Source organism: Terrapene carolina, unplaced genomic scaffold (genome assembly GCF_002925995.2).
Source record: "Terrapene carolina triunguis isolate 2854851 unplaced genomic scaffold, T_m_triunguis-2.0 Scaffold374, whole genome shotgun sequence".
Taxonomy (NCBI): Eukaryota; Metazoa; Chordata; order Testudines; family Emydidae; genus Terrapene; species Terrapene triunguis.
This window is the reverse complement of record NW_020664725.1, coordinates 3,612,629-3,629,142: the sequence shown is the minus strand read 5'-3', so window position 1 is coordinate 3,629,142 and position 16,514 is coordinate 3,612,629. Positions and strand designations below refer to the sequence as shown.

General features: G+C 48.8%; 1 protein-coding gene across 1 annotated transcript in view; it reads left to right on the top strand.

Moving 5' to 3' along the window:
- The window catches only part of KIRREL3 (kirre like nephrin family adhesion molecule 3), a 702,914-nt gene that overhangs the window by 524,093 nt on the left and 162,307 nt on the right, over positions 1-16,514 (top strand). The window contains exon 6 of the mRNA XM_026657944.1: positions 3,727-3,877. Within this exon, the coding sequence (XP_026513729.1) occupies positions 3,727-3,877 (151 nt within the window). The remainder of the gene's footprint in view (positions 1-3,726; positions 3,878-16,514) is intronic.

Below are 16,514 nucleotides of genomic sequence, written 5' to 3'. Positions count from 1 at the left end.
TCTCAATTCCCTCAGCCTCTCCTCATAAGTCATGTTCTCCAGCCCTCTAATCATTTTTGTTGCCCTCTGCTGGACTCGTTCCAGTATTTCCACATCCTTCTTGTAGTGTGGGGCCCAAAACTGGACACAGTACTCCAGAGGAGGCCTCACTAATGTCAAATAGAGGGTAATGATCACGTCCCTCGATCTGCTGGCAATGCCCCTACTTATACAGCCCAAAATGCCGTTAGTCTTCTTCGCAACAAGGGCACACTGTTGACTCATATCCAGCTTCTCATCCACTGTAATCCTCAGGTCCTTTTCTGCAGAACTGCTGCCTAGCCATTCAGTCCCTAGTCTGTAGCAGTGCATGGGATTCTTCCGTCCTAAGTGCAGGACTCTGCACTTGTCCTTGTTGAACCTCATCAGGTTTCTTTTGGCCCAATCCTCTAATTTGTCTAGGTCCCTCTGTATCCGATCCCTACCCTCCAGCGTATCTACCACTCCTCCCAAACTTGCTGAGGGTGCAGTCCACGCCATCCTCCAGATAATTAATGAAGATATTGAACAAAACCAGCCCCAGGACCGACCCTTGGGGCACTCCGCTTGATACTGGCTGCCAACTAGACATGGAGCCATTGATCGCTACTTGTTGAGCCCAACCATCTAGCCAGCTTTCTATCCACCTTAGAGTCCATTCATCCAGCCCATATTTTTTTAACTTGCTGGCAAGAATACTGTGAGAAGGAGAGAAGTGTGTGTATTTGGGGGTATTTCTGTAAGAAACCATCCAGAGCCTAAACCAACCAGCCCTGGAGGGGGAGGGGAGAGATGTACCTGCCTGGAAGGGCACTGGGAAGGCGAGGTTTACAGGTGTGTGACAGACAGGGGTTGTTTGGAAGCTCTTGGGCAGCTCCAGGGAGTGTTGGCCGGATGGAAAACAAATTTGCGAGACCCGCGAACCATCATCCGATTGCAGCCCCTAGGGAGATGCGTCTCCCCTGTGCCTAGCTGCCTCCATCCTTGCCTGTAGCTCCCCCCAGATGAGCCAGCCTGGCCCCGCAGGCCATCTGGTGGCTACTGGAGACGGCAGCATCTGATTTGCATAGGGATTATGACCTTTCTGTCCTTAGCTGCCATCTGATTTGCCTGCAGTGTCTCAGAAGGATTCCTGCTTTATTGCACCCAAATCCTGAGACATTTCATTTCCCCTGCCGGCAGCAGTCTCCGGCAAGGAGCAAGCAGTCTGTTGAGCACCACAGCTGTGAAGGGTTAACCTGCCAGCAACATATGCATCTGAGCAAGGACAAATCCAAGATCCCCATAACTCCCTACACATCCTCGTCCAGCCCCCATGGTAATATGACTCCCCTGATTAGCACTGCCTCACTCTCCCTCTTGCAACGTGCCACCCGGACTGAGCAAAAAACAAAATCAAACCCACAGCTGCCCCTTCCTGCCCCCGCTTCCCAGGATGCCACGCGACAGCCGGCGCTAATTAAAACCTGAAAGAACTGACCTCTCTCTGCACCAATTTGGGTGAAATTAATTAAAATCTAGGCCATTAACATGTAATCGTTTGTAACTAATTGCAATCGCTCCAAATCATCTTCTCCGCCATGGGCCGGGTCAGTCCCAGTGCTGGGGAAGAGAGAGTTAAGCCCTCTCCCTTTCAGACCCGCCAATTGCTGTGGCAGGGGAGGAATATCAGCCCTTTTTCAAATATGTCTGTGTTTGTGTTTGTATTAATTCCAAAGCCCAAGCGCTCACACTGCATACGAAGTGCGGCCCCATTTCAAATAAGATGCTGAGACTCCCAGTGCATCTTAAGCAGCTGGCATGGAAGGTCTTGGAGGAAGAGGACTGTTGTATTGGGGATGCATCACACAAGGGTCTTTCCAGGCCAGATAGGGCCAGGTGGTGCCTTCAGCCCTGTGGCAATGTCACCAGCTCTCGTGATTTTATTACAAGTCTTGCAATATTTGGTGTTTTTCTTAAGGCCCCAGCTCCTGGAGTCAGGTTTCTAGCATTCCCGGTTGCAAAGGCTTGAAACCATGACGTAAGTGTATCCTAAAGGTTCAGAATCCAGAAGGCAAATAAAAGAACTGAACGTTTATTATTTTTGTAAAACCTCCTGATTTTTACGTCAATCGCACGATTTTCTGGAGGCCTGACTCGTGATTTTTGAACGGTTTGGTTGGCAATGCTGCTGGAGGGCCATAAATCGGATCCACCCAGCAGGAGATTTCCACTCGCTACGCCAAGTTCCTTTCACAAAGACCTTCCTCCCTGCCCACGAACGGGCAGATCTGAAGGTTGGGCCTGTGTGCGACATGGGATAACAGCAGCACTGGAGTGGAGCGTCATCAGCTGCCTCACTAGCGCCTCTGATGGCCTCACCTGCTTCTTGGGGGTGATCAAGAGGAGGGTTATACATTATCACTCCTTATACAGTGCCAGAGGAGGGCAAGGAGAAAGGAAAGCCACAGGTACGCCTTGTGCCATGCCAGAGCGTAGAGCTAGATACAGGGCTTGATCCTCCATTGCCCTGCAGCTTGGGTCACTATTTGCACCAGTGCAAAGTGGGTGTGTAACACTAGCAAATCAGAGTGGTTCCGATTTACACCCAGGGGCGTGGCACGGGAGTGCCACCGCTGCTGGTGGCTTCAATCCTTTCCAAACACATCGTCCACTGCAGCACTCGCAAGGCAGCTCATTAATGGCTTTTTAATATTCTCTCTCATGGCATGCATTACTTGTCTGATTAGCCCATATTAGAGGTTCAGAACGAAAGCAACATCAGTAATAATGATTAACACAAGCATTAGTTCTCTTGCTGGTTAGTGAGGTGGTGTGATTCCCCCCTGTAGAAATTCAGAGATGGATTCACAAAGGGCTGATTCTCCAAAGGCTACAGAGTGAGCCCCAGGGAGACCCAAAAATAGAACCCAGGAGTCCTCAGGCCTGATTCTGACTTGAATGATGTTATGCCTGGGATGGGTTTGGCCACTGGCCCTCTGCTCCAAGCACCAGATCACACTGCTTTCTTCTTTCCTTCGCTCTAAGCAAACTTCACTGGAGGCAGAATTGCAGTTTGCACAGTGCAATGCATTGCAGCGATTGGTGACTTTATGCTGCTTCTCTGGGAATCATATGGTCCCTTGTAGTCTTCAGGGCCTGATCCCGCGCTGCCCGGCAGCATATGTGCTCATTTCCTGTTGTGCAAAGTGGGCGTGAAATGCTACTGGATTGGCATGACAGCATCTCACACTTGCTTGGCACAAGTGTGCAAGGTGACACAAGGAGCAAGAAGCAGGCCACCGGCTGGGAAACCCCTGATGGCTGCAAGGTCTGTTCAATTGACAATACAAACGTCTCCCTGCCTAGGTTGGCGAGTGGGATGAATCTCACCAGAGCTGTCATCCTCGGGTGCAAGGAACTGCATGGTTTCAAAGGAGCCTATTGGAGTTAAGCACCCAACTCCCATTGAAACTCATTGGAATTTGTTTACCTAACCCCCATTAGCTCCTTTGCAAACCCCATAGGAATTGCTGTCTTTTAGATTGTAAGCTTTTCAGGCAAGGACTGTCTACCGCTCTGTCTCTCTGTACAGTGCCTACCACTACCACAACCTGGCTTCATGCTTGTTGGTCCCTAAGCTCTAACATAATAAACACAGCTAAGAGTAAAGAATGTATTGCCCCTTTCAGGAGTAACCGAGTTTCGTCCCTGCTTCTACCCCTGCAGACGCTTCTCCGAGATGGCAAGAGGGAGAGCATCGTGAGCACTCTTTTTATCGGCCCCTCCGACATCGAGAATGGGCAGAACATCGTCTGCCGGGCCACCAACAAAGCCATTCCCAGCGGGAAGGAGACATCCGTCACCATCGACATACAGCGTGAGTGTTTGGCCGGCCGGTCCAGCTATGTGTATTTCTAATGCTGCGCTGCCCTGGGGATTCCCTGGTTCCTGAATGACTGAGTTTGGCTTGAGTGGGGCCCTAAGTGCAAAGTTCCGAACCAGATCAGGCTCTGAGTTTGGGGTTTGGCTCCAGCCTCTCTCTGTATTTGCAGTCGTACGAGTAGCCAGTGGTGGTCAGTTCAGGGCGCTGATCTGACGCAGCACTCAGAAGTCCGGACATCTCTCCGGAACTTCTCCAGTCTCTCGAAAATCCTTGGGGCTGCAAAACTGATCTGAATTTTCCATGTAGACAGGCTGTCTCCTGAGAGCGGGGATCCCAGGCCAGATCCCACCAGAAGGGCCGTTCACAGGGTATCCTGAGATTTCCTCAGAACCAACAACCGCAGAAGCAGCGAGAAAGTGAACCAAATAATGGGGGGTGGAGGAGTACCTTGACTTGCTGAGATTCAGCTTGAGAGCAAAGATTCTGATTCTACACAAACTGCTCAGCCTGTCCCTAGCTGTGGGAGTACCTAGGTCTCCATGCTTATGCCCTCCATAGTCTGTTTGTAGTGTCACCAGCAACCATGGCAATTATGATGGTGGTATTGTTGACCGGACACCTGTCTGAGGCCACCAACCTATTACATGTAAGGCACAGGTGATAGAAGCAGGTTCATTCACCAGTGATACAGCATGATCTGGATTCGAACTCATGACTTAGAGGCTGAAGGCTCTGTACGTGGATTTAGAGAAGCATCCAGGCCATCATTGCTTATAGTTTAAAGGGTTAGAAAACCTGCCTTATAATAATAGTCTAGGACAGAGGTAGACAAACTACGGCCCAGGGGGCCGCATCCAGCCCTCCAGATGTTTTAATGCGGTCCTCGAGCTCCCGCCGGGGAGCAGGGTCCGGGGCTTGTTCTGCTCCAGCACTCCAGCCGGGGAGCAGGGTCGGGGGCTTGCCACGTTCCACGCGGCTCCTGGAAGCAGTGGCATGTCCCCCCTCCGGCTCCTACAAGTAGGGGCAGCCAGGGGGCTCCACATGCTGCCCCCGCCCCAAGCACCGACCCCACAGCTCCCATTGGCCGGGAAATGCGGCCAATGGGAGCTGCGGGGGCAGCACTTGCGGACTGGGCAGCACGCTGAGCTGCCTGGCCGCACCTCCATGTAAGAGCTGGAGGGGGGACATGCTGCTGCTGCTTCTGGAAGCTGCTTGAGGTAAGCACCACCCAGAGCCTGCACCCTGATCCCCTCCCTGCCCCAGCCCTGATCCCCCTCCCGCCCTCTGAACCCCTTAGTCCCAGCCCAGATAATCCTTCCACACCCCAACTGCCAATTTCGTGAGCATTCATAGCCTGCCATACAATTTCCATACCCAGTTGTGGCCCTCGGGCCAAAAAGTTTGCCCACCCCGGTCTAGGAGCTCAACTTATTTAGCTTAACAAAGAGAAGGTTAAGGGGTGACTTGATCAATCTGTAAGTACCTAAGTGGGGAACAAATATTTAGTAATGGGCTCTTCAATCTAGCAGAGAAGGGTTTAACACGATCCAATGGCTGGAAGTTGAAGCTAGACTAACTGAGACTGGAAATAAGGTGTAAAAATTCAAGAGTGAGAGTGATCAACCATTGGCACAATTTACCATAATACCTATCCCCATGACGGAGTGGCCTAGCCCACAACACAGAACTTCTGAAGCCATGTCTGTGATTCCCCCACCTACAGCTTTTTAAAGGCTTGCAAAAATATCCCAGTCTCATTCAGTCCCAGTCTAATGTGGCTTGTTTAAAACTCCAGCTGATGCGAACAGGCACATGCAGAGAACAAGACTGGCCAAACTTTATATAGATCCCCTAAGTATAGATTTCAGTCTGGGAGAATGCAGCTATCTGAGATGCACCCACCCTAACTCCCTTTCAATATCAGCTGCTGTCAGGCTCCGGCTGGCCCCTCCCCCAGCCCCACTTCATCTGCGCACACAATTCTTGCAGCTGCATTTGCCAACAATTTGCAATTGCAGGGTGTTAAATGTTGGGCTGCCAGCTGCTTTCCAGAGTCCAATTAAAACTAGCTGAGCAAAGTTGAGTGCAGCAGAAAATTCTCCATTTAAGACTCCCGGCTTTTCTGCTGGAAGATTAACAGGTTTTTGGGTCGCTCTGTAGTATGTCCTGACAGAATCGGTGAGATCAGATGAGATAATGGCACGGGTTATTTCACAGATAGCAATCGGCTACAACAGTTGCACGTGCACACCCCACACACACACTAATAACAACAGAAAGCCAGATACATCATTAGACTGCGCTGTATAGAACGGGGCAGGCAACGTGATCTGAATCCCTGAGCATGGTGGAATCCATTTCAAAAGGGAGAGACCCAATAAAGAAGACCAATTTCTACTCCAAACCATTAAATACACCATGCTGTGAAAGTAATAATAATAATATCCTATCCAGCCATTAAAAGAATGTTGCTTTTAATGGGCTCTAATGAGGATATCAATTTAACAGCGCTGGATGGAAGATGGAGGGGTATAATAACAGCAAGACAGATTAATCAGCCTGTGCTGGGGTGAATTTCACCCCTGAAGACAGAGCGGATTCCAGCCTGTCTGCATCCCTGCAGCATGCACAGCCTGGTTCCCCACTGCCTTACGCTCTGAGAGATGGATTTTCCACTTGGCTACATTCACTTTCTACTGAACTTAAATTGGCTGGAGATCCCCCTGGGGAATTGTCCCTATGTAGGTATTAAGCTGCTGGAGGCAGCATAACTGCCTCCTACACCAGCTCCTTTACTGGGATAAGCAGGAGGAGGGGGCATACCAGTAGACAAAGTGGGGCCAAGATGGGAGGGGACGTGAGGAAGCCAAACTCTACTATGCTTGGGCCTCGACTGGCTCCCTTATGGAGCTGACATCAGCAGTGGAATGTAGAGTTGTCATCCTGCTGCTCTAATGTCTGCCAGGACCAAGCGGCCCGGGACCAAGGAACCACACCTGGCTACTTGCAGCCACCACTGGCCACTCAGCTGTAGCGGGGCCTGTGTCGTCATTGAAGTCCATCTAGCTATTAAGCTACCTGCTCGCGTGCACTCTCTCACTAGCTCTCCCTTTTCATTCTGTCTACCTAGCTAGCTATGCACCCAGGTACTTTATATGGCCCTCATCATTGTGATACCTGTGCAAAGCAGATGTGAAATGCTGCCCAGTTAGAAGGGGAGTGTTGTATACCACTGCTCGGCACTGGAGTCAGTGGCTTTGCATGGTGCATGGCAGTGCAGAAGCAAACCCTCGGAGTTAAAGTGGGCGGATACATAGTGCATAAGGCTCTGGCAGGGCTCTCTGCAATGGGGAGGGGATGTCAAATCCCTCTGTGCAGAGCTAGGACTTGGATGGTACATGGGCTTTGTGTTCCCCGGTCAGTCTCATGTGCATGGGGGTGTGTGCTGCAGCTGGTGCATCAGTGACAGCTATCGCTAAAGTAGCATGAATGTTTCCATTTTAACCCCTGGTTTTCAATTCTCCACAATGTTCCAAACCTTTCATCTCCCAGGCTGACGCTTTCCAGCTACCATCTCTGCCTGATTCCCCCCCGGGGCAGTTTGAGCAAAAAATGTCTGACCTTTTTTGAATGAGAGGACAGAAGGAAACATTCCCAGTCCCCATTATAGAAACCAAAAAATGCTTGGATCACTTTATTTAAACAGCTTCAGCATCAAAATGGCTGGGATCTGAGAATTGAAATTTGGCTTGGAAATAGCCCGCATTGAAGAAAAGTGTTGCTGGGAAAATTGGGTTTGATTTGAGTGAGTTGGAGGGTTTGGATATCCAATTTCACATACAGGTGGTACTGTGGGCCCGATTCTCAATGACAGCAAGGATCTTTTACAAACACCCCACCAGTCTAAAGGAGCCGTAATGTGGGTGAACCTTCCTTCCTGAGCCTTTGGACTGCCACAGCAGTGTAAAGGGGTCTTAGTGCGACTGAGAAGCAGTCTGTAGTCTGTAGCCCAGTCCATGCATGCATGGTACAATGAGCTAGGCAGCATCTCCTGCCCCACTCTGAGCTCCATCCTGGAAGGTGCTGAGTACTCTGTCCTGAAGCACCTGAGTAGTCCCATGGATTTTGATGAGTTCGGGGTCTGTGCACCCTACCCCTGGAAGAACTGAGTCTTTGCTGTCTAATACAATGAGCATTGACCTGTGAAAAAATTGTGCACCCGCCACAGAAAGTTTTCAGCATCCTGACAAGCAGAAGTCCTTGCGTTCACTGTGCATCTTGCGTGAGATTCTGTGCTGCGCCTGTTTTCCCTGGGGCAAGGCAGGGCTAAGGTGGCTTGACGCACCCTCCCAAGCCTGGGCTGCTCTAAGAGCTGGAGGGCCCCCTGGCATATCCTAAAACAGCTCTGGGAGCCTATGTGCATTGCCACAACCTGCCCAGATTGCCCTGTCAGTACTGCCCAGAATCCACACAGTGTGCTGCAGACCCGCCCACAACACATTCTCCCATCCCTAGCCCTACCCCCAGCATGTCCCCTCCACATGGGCTTGCAAGGGGTTCCTCCACTCGAAGGGCAATCTGATGGTGGTTTTCCACAGTGCCTGCACTGGAAGAATCCTCCCCTGGCCAGTTATGGGGCTTTTAGGGCCCCTTTATACTACTCCAGCTCTTTTTACAGATGTAAAGGATCCCAGAGGGGAGGATCTTCCCGGACTATCCCGGGATGTCTAGAGAAATAAACCCATCTTATAGAACTGTTTTAACCTAGACAATTCCGTTAAGAAACTACATTAAAAGAATATCACCGTTGCTGAATATCAGGGCTAAGCACTTAAAAGTCAGAAGATGCCAAAATGACCTATTCATTGCACCCTCCCCCAACTCTGCCACCTTGTGTGTATGCCATTATGTTACCGTCTGTTTGCACGGCCCCATCGGCTTCTCAGATGGTACCATGTAATAGCAGTGAAGCTGGCTGGAGATTTCCCGATGGAATGCTTTTCCTTTGGATTTGTCAAAAGGGAAACATTTTGTGGTAATGTCCATTTTGACAACATTTTGTTTGGGGTGGGGGGGAATGGAGCATTTTGATTTCCCGTTTAAAAATGACTTTTCATTTCAATTTTTTTATTTTTTATAATCATAAAAATGTAGGACTGGAAGGGACCTCGACAGGGGTGAGGCAGAACTAAGTATTATCCAGACCATCTCTGACAGGTGTTTGTCTAACCTGCTCTTAAAAAGCTCCAATGACGGAGATTCCACAACCTCCCTAGGCAATTTATTCCAGCGCTTAGCTACCCTGACATGTAGGAAGTTTTTCCTAATGTCCAACCTAAATCTCCCTTGGTGCAATTTAAGCCCATTACTACTTCTCAGTGGTTAAGGAGAACAATTTATCACCCTCCTCTTTATAACAGTCTTTTCGGTACTTGAAGACTATTACCATATCTTCCCCCCCCCCCTCCCAGTCTTCTCTTCACCAGACTAAACACATCCAATTTTCTTTCCTTGTAGGTCATGTTTTCTAAACCTTTCATCGTTTTTGTTGCTCTCCTCAGGACTTTCTTGAATTGGTCCACATATTTCCCAAAGTGTGGTGCCCAGAACTGGACACAATACTCCAGTTGAGGCCTTATCAGTGCTAAGTAGAGTGGAAGAATTACTTCTCGTGTCTTGCTTACAACACTCCTGCTAATACATCCCAGAATGATGTTTGCTTTTTTTGCAGAAGTATTACATTGTTGACTCGTATTTAGTTTGTGATCCACTATGACCCCCGGATCCCTTTCTGCAGTACTCCTTCCTAGGAAGTCATTTCCCATTTTGTATTTGTGTAATTGATTGTTCCTTCCTAAATTTAGTATTTTGCATTTGTCCTTATTGAATTTCATCCTATTTACTTCAAACTATTTCTCCAGTTTGTCAAGTTCATTTCAAATTCTAATCCTGTCCTCCTAAGCACTTGCAACCCGTCCCATCTTGGTATCATCTGCAGACTTTACTCTCTAAGTATGCTCTATGGCATTATCCAAATCATTTATGAAGATATTGAATAGCACCAAACCCGGGACAGATCCCTGCAGGGCCACACTCAGTATGCCCTTCCAGCTTGATTGTGAGCCACTGATAACTGCACTCTGAGTACGCTTTTCCAACCAGTTGTGCACCCACCGTATAGTAGGTTCGTCTAGGCTATATTTCTCTAGTTTGTTTATAAAAAGGTCATGTGAGACAGTATCAAAAGCCTTATTCAAGTCAAGATAGATCACATGTACTGCTTCCCTCTATCCACCAGGCTTGTTACCCTGTCAAAGAAGGATATTAGGTTGGTTTGACATGGTTTGTTCTTGACAGATCCATGTTGACTGTTACTTACCTTATTTTCTTCTAGGTGCTTACATATTGATTGTTTGATTATTTGCTCCATTATCTTTCCAGGTACCAAAGTTAAGCTGTCTGGTCTGTAATTCCCTGGATTGTCCTTATTCCCTTTTTTATAGATAGGTCCTATATTAGCTCTTTTATCTGTCCTCTGGGATCTCTCCTGTCCTCCATGAGTTCACAAAGATAATCACTCATGGCTCAGAAATCTTTTCAGCCAGTTCTTCAAGTATTCTAGGACGTATTTCATCAGCCTCTAGTGACTTGAAGACATCTAACTTGTCTAAGAAATTCTTAACTTGTTCCTTTCCTATTTTAGCCTCAGATCCTATCCCATTTACAGTGATGTTCACTGTGTTAGTCATCCATTCACCGCTAACACTTTTTTGGTGAAAACTGAAACAAAACAGACATTTAACATTTTGACCATTGCTGTGTTTTCTGTTATTGTCTTTCCCTCCTCATTGAGCAGTGGGCTTACCCCGTCATTGGTCTTCCTCTTGCTTGTCATGTATTTGTAAAATGTTTTTTTGTTACTCTTTATGTCCCTAGCTAGTTTAATGTCGTTATTTGCCTTTGCGTTTCTAATTTTGTCCCTACCTGCTTGCGTTAATTTTTTTAATATTCATCCTTCATAATTTGACCTAGTTTCCACTTTTTGTATGACTCTCTTTTGAGTTTCACATCATTGAAGATCTCCTGATTAAGCCAGGATGGTCTCTTACCATACTTCATCTCTTTCCTATGCATTGGGATAGTTTGCTGTTGTGCCCTTAATAATGTTTCTGTAAAAAACTGCCAACTTGCCTGAATTCTTTTTTCCCTTAGACTTGCTTCCCACGGGATGTTACCTACCAATCCTGAGTGTTCTAAAGTCTGCCTTCTTGAAGTCTGTTGTCTTTATTCAGCTGTTTTCCCTCCTACCATTCCTTAGAATAATGAACTCTATCATTTCGTGATCACTTTCACCCATGCTGCCTTCCACCTTCAAATTCTCAACCAGTTCCTCCCTGTTTGTCAGAATCAAATCTAGAACAGCCTCTCCCCTAGTCACTTTCTCCACCTTCTGTAATAAAAAGTTATCTCCAATGCATTGCAAGAACTTTTTGGATAATCTGAGCCCCGCTATATTATTTTCCCAACAGGTGTCTGGGTAGTTGAAATCCTCCATCACCGTCAAGTCCTGTGCTTTGGATGATTTTGTTGTTTTAAAAACAGCCTCATCCATCTCTTCTTCCCAGTTAGGTGGTCTAAGTAGACCCTACCATGACATCACCCTTATTTTTTGCCCCTTTTATCTTTATCCTAAGACTCTCAAGAGGTATACCTCCCACTTCTATCTTGACCAAAGTGTATACGTCTTTGCTATCCAAGACAATACCTCCTCCTTTTTTCCCTGCCTGTACATCCTGAACAAGCTGTACCCTTCTATAGCAATATTCCAGTCGTGAATTATCCCACCGAGTCTCTGTGATGCCAATTATGTCGTAATTGTGTTTATTCACTAGAATTTCTAGTTCTTCCTGTTTGTTCCCCATGCTTCTTGCATTAGTGTACAGACATCTACGATGTACATTAGATTCCCCCTCTATAATTCCTCCTTGCCTCTTTGTCCCTGCTGTGATTGTCCATGTTCCCCCAGATTCCGACCCTTCACCCAGATCTCCATGTTTTGGACTTACCAGGGAGCTTGTGTCTCTTGCCCCTGTTGAACCTAGTTTAAAGCCTGCCTCACTAAGTTAGCCAGTCTGTATCCAAAGATTCATAGAATATCAGGGTTGGAAGGGACCTCAGGAGGTATCTAGTCCAATCCCCTGCTCAAAGCAGGACCAATCCCCAGACAGATTTTTGCCCTAGGTCTGTAAATGGCTCTCTCAAGGATTGACCTCACAACCCTGAGTTTAGCAGGCCAATGCTCAAACCACTGAGCTATCCCTCCCCATCTTCTTCTTCCTTGCTAGGTAGTCCTCATCTCTGCTCAGCAGTCCTGCTCGGAACAGCATTCCGTGGCTGAGAAAGCCAAAGCCCTCCTGGCAACACCATCCACACAGCCACTAATATAATTTTTTTTTTTAAAGACAAAATTTGGAACAAAACCTTTTGATTGCTGTGAAATGATTTTTTTTTTCCCTGAAATTTTGTTTCATGGCAAAGTTTGTATTGGTTTTGTTTTCATTCCAGTTTCGGAACAGGAAAAAAATCCAAAACCTTAGAATTTCCCACAACGTGGAAAATCCAGTGTCCACCCTGCTTTAAATATCTGACTATTATTCACCAAACTTGCATGCATGGAGGAGACCAAGGAGAAAGCAGAATATAGCCAGGTCATGGTAGCTGGAGAAGACAGAAGGCAGAAAGACTGGAGCCACTGGTCCGTGTCTTACTCTTTAAGAGTCTAGTTTAGGCACTCAAGAAGAGGTCTGCATAGATCTGCCTCCTTATTTGCATAATAGGCAGGGCTAACTCAGTAGAAGCCACTAGTCACGGATTGGTGGATGGCTACTCCCGTAAGAATTGCTTTAAAAACAGGCATTTTCAGAGCATTAAAATCTAAACACTCCAAGGGTGGAGATGCTGAGAATCTGGCTACCCCACACCTAAGCTGTAGGGGAAGGTTGGTGCTTCTCCTAGTGCTGGAACATTCCCCACTGACCCTGCAAAAGCCTGTGTGGGAACCCCATGGGATTGGGGTGAGAATGGGCAGCAGCGTCCCTCCTTCCCCCAACCGTGCCATCAGCATTAATGCCCTAGGTTACCCCTCTGCCTGGTAGAATCCCCCCACCAGCACCACCACCGGTGGGCAGGGAGCAATGCCCTGACATCACAGCTTCAGCATGTGAGCACGGCTCTTCCTGAAGCTAGAGATAGCAAGGAGTCAGCGTGGGGGCTCAGAGCCTCCTTGCTGATGGCTCAGACCCGGCAAGCACCGCTCCCTGCTGCACGCCCTCTTCCCAGCGGATTTGGCCAAGACCTCCACAGAGCTGTAGATCCACAGCCTTATGGTCCCCCGGCCCATCCCTACTTCTAACTGCTCAATGCATGCTATGGCCAGGGGAGAGCACATCTCCATAACACACAGCACTTTGAACCTCCTGGCCTCCCTCCTCATAGACCGAGTCATTCCACTGAAACCCAAGCCTTCTATGGCCCCTATGTCACCCAGAGGATTTGGCCTGGCATCTGCGTAGTCCAGTTTCTACTGCACAGGCTATGCCGAATGTTAGTTTTGATATAGCTGCACAGTAATTACTGTCCCGGACTGAAAGACCTTTCCTTTAACAATAAGCACTCCAAGGAACGAGTCCATCCCATGAACCAACAGCCCAAGAAATCACTTGATAGCAAATCAACTTCTTATTTTTTTCATTTAAAAGAGCATCAAAAAATGTTCTCACACCATAACAAGCCTGCTCTCCCCATCCAGCGATTGGGGGGGGGGGGGGGGGCTAGGCTGTCTGATGGGAGAGAAAGTTTGCTTTAACTACAACACATCTGGATTCAGGATCTGCCTTCCAAATAAAATAGCTGAGTCATAACCCCCCTCTCCCCTTCCAAAAAACCAACCCAAAGCCCCACCAGGGTTTGTAATGGAAACACTAAAGTGACTCCAGCTGGAACATCTGTTCCATGTGATTTCCGTTCCACCAGCCATATCAAAGCCAGCCTCCTGTGAGTTATGCACTGAACATCACAAGTGGGATTAAAATCATGTTGAATAGTTTGATATGCCATAAACTATTTATACTGCCAGAGCCCAGTGGCTGTATTGAAATTCACATCCTGCGTGCCAGGATGGAGACGGGCTGGCTCGCTGCTTCGCCAGACCTGTTTGGGGAAGCTCAGCGCCTCCACATACCAGGTGGTTGCTCGTTTTGATGCCTTTTTTAATGGGCCTAGAGGATTGTGCTTTTCTTTAAGTGAGATGGAGGTAAAGGAATGAGAATTCAGGGCAAGTCAGTGACAGCAAGGTCGGGGGGCGTGGGATTTTAACCGATGTAACAGGCGCCCCTGGTACCACCGTATCTGAGGACTTCAGACCATATTTATACTCTCAACATGCCTGGGAGGCAGGGCAGGGCTGGGCTGGGCTATGTTCCCCTATTGTACAGAGCGGGAACTGATGCACAGAAAGACTAAGGGTATGTCTACACCCAGCCGCTAGTTCGGCGGCTGGGAATCCAAGTTCTGGGTTCGACTTATCGCGTCTGGTGTGGACGCGATAAGTCGAACCAGGAAGTGATCGCCGTCGACTGCGGTACTCCAGCTAGACGAGAGGAGTACCGCGGCGTCGACGGGGGAGCCTGCCTGCCGCGTGTGGACCGAGGTAAGTTCGAACTAAGGTACTTCGACTTCATCTACGTTATTCACGTAGCTGAAGTTGCGTACCTTAGTTCGAATTGGGGGGTAAGTGTAGACCAAGCCTAAGTGACTTGGGCAAAGTCACAGACATTAAAGCAAAGAATTGAACTTAAATCTCTTGAGTCCCAAGCTGTCACCTGGGCTGCCAGACCATCCTTCCTCTCTAGGCGACAGTGGGCGGAAATGAGAATTGGTCCTGGGGTGAGCAGAGGCTCCAGGTGGCCATGAGGGTGGAGGCGATTAAGGTAGCTATGAGCCAACTTTCATGCAGGGATCTGTAAGCATTTCATGGACATTAGTGCGAGAGCTCTCCCAGCACCTTTGCCTCGTAACTGTTCCCAGTTCGCGGCGTCTCTAACCAGATCGCTGCTTTCCACACGTAAGCCGTAGCATTGCAGGATGTAACAGCAAGCGGGTACTGAAGGGGCCGTGCGTCTCCCATTTGTGATGGTGGTTTCTCCCCTAGATGGGCAGAAGGTGCTGGCTTGCTGCTCTTCCTCCCCCTCCACTCAGTGTGCAAGTGTTAGAATCAGCGCGCTTTCAAATGATGCTGCCAAACCTGTGTCCATGGGGCCCCCTTGAAGAGGCCCTTCCCCTCAACAAGACCGCTCAAGATGTCAGTGCTGCAGTAGGGTGGAATAGGAGCTGCACCAGGCTCTCTGGTGAAACCATCCATCCCACAGGGAATCATGACGGCTTCCTTTGTTCCTCAGCCTACACCAGGGCACCACACAGATTGCTTCCTCCTAATGATTAACAGGGAACCTCCATCCATGCTCCATAAACACACGTGTCACTGACAGCTTCCACACACACTCTCTCACTCACTCCCCACCCACTGGCATGGCTGTTCAGAGCAAGGAGGTCACACACACACACACACTTCCCACCCACTGGCATGGCTGTTCAGAGCAAGGAGGTCACACACCAAACTTCCGCTGCAGGTGGATGGTGGGCCAGTTGCATGGCACTGCAGAGGACTCCAGCTTTGGTCAGACATTGATACCCTTCTGTTTTACAGCACCTTACAAGGTACTGGTCAACATGAGCAAGGGCATGAGTCTGCCCCTCTGCTTGCACTTGCCCTGCTCCTTGGGTTCCTGGAGGCAGCATATATTTTCTTTTCCCCTGCTTCCAGCTCCAAGCATGCCCTGCATGTGTAAGCTTTGATTCTCCCCCCAAAGCAGAGTAATGGAGTCAATGGAGATCCAGCAAGGTTCTTAAGCATGTATCTAAGGGTATGCCTTCACTGCAGCGTTAACTCAGGTGATCAGCACCTAGGCTAGCCTAGCCGGAATGTGAGCAACCATCCTGCACCACCCTACCCCGCATGACTGCATCTTCATTGGTGCTGCTCTTCCCCCATGTGGGGTGCTAGGACTTCTGTGGGCATATCCCATGCTTCTTAGAGCTGCCCTCAGCTGAGCAGCTCAGTTTCTTTTCCAAAGAATTGTGAGAGAGCGTGTCTGTCCTTTTGAGCACAAGGGGAGAATTGGAGGACTACTGGCATGCAAGGCCGGGCTTTGGAGCTGGGCTCCAGCTCCAGGCAAAAACCTGCAGCTCCACTGCTCCGGAGCTGCTCCGTGCTTCAGCTCTGGGCTGTGCTCCAAAGCCCTGATGCAAGGGATGTAGCCTGTGTCCTCACTACTAGCCCTAAAGGAAGCAGCATCTGGGCTGTAGCCTATACCCCTCGCCAGGCCAGCTGGCCTGGGTTTAAAGCACCACCGAACTCAGGTGAGAGGGTTCTGTGTGCAGACAGGAGGGGGATTAGGGACAACGCCCTTGCTAACTCTGCAGTGAAACATACCCCCACGTCACTGAAGCCAATGAGGTGCTCAGGAGCTCGAAGACAGGCATTTGCCTTGCTGAATCGGGACCCAGACCAGTA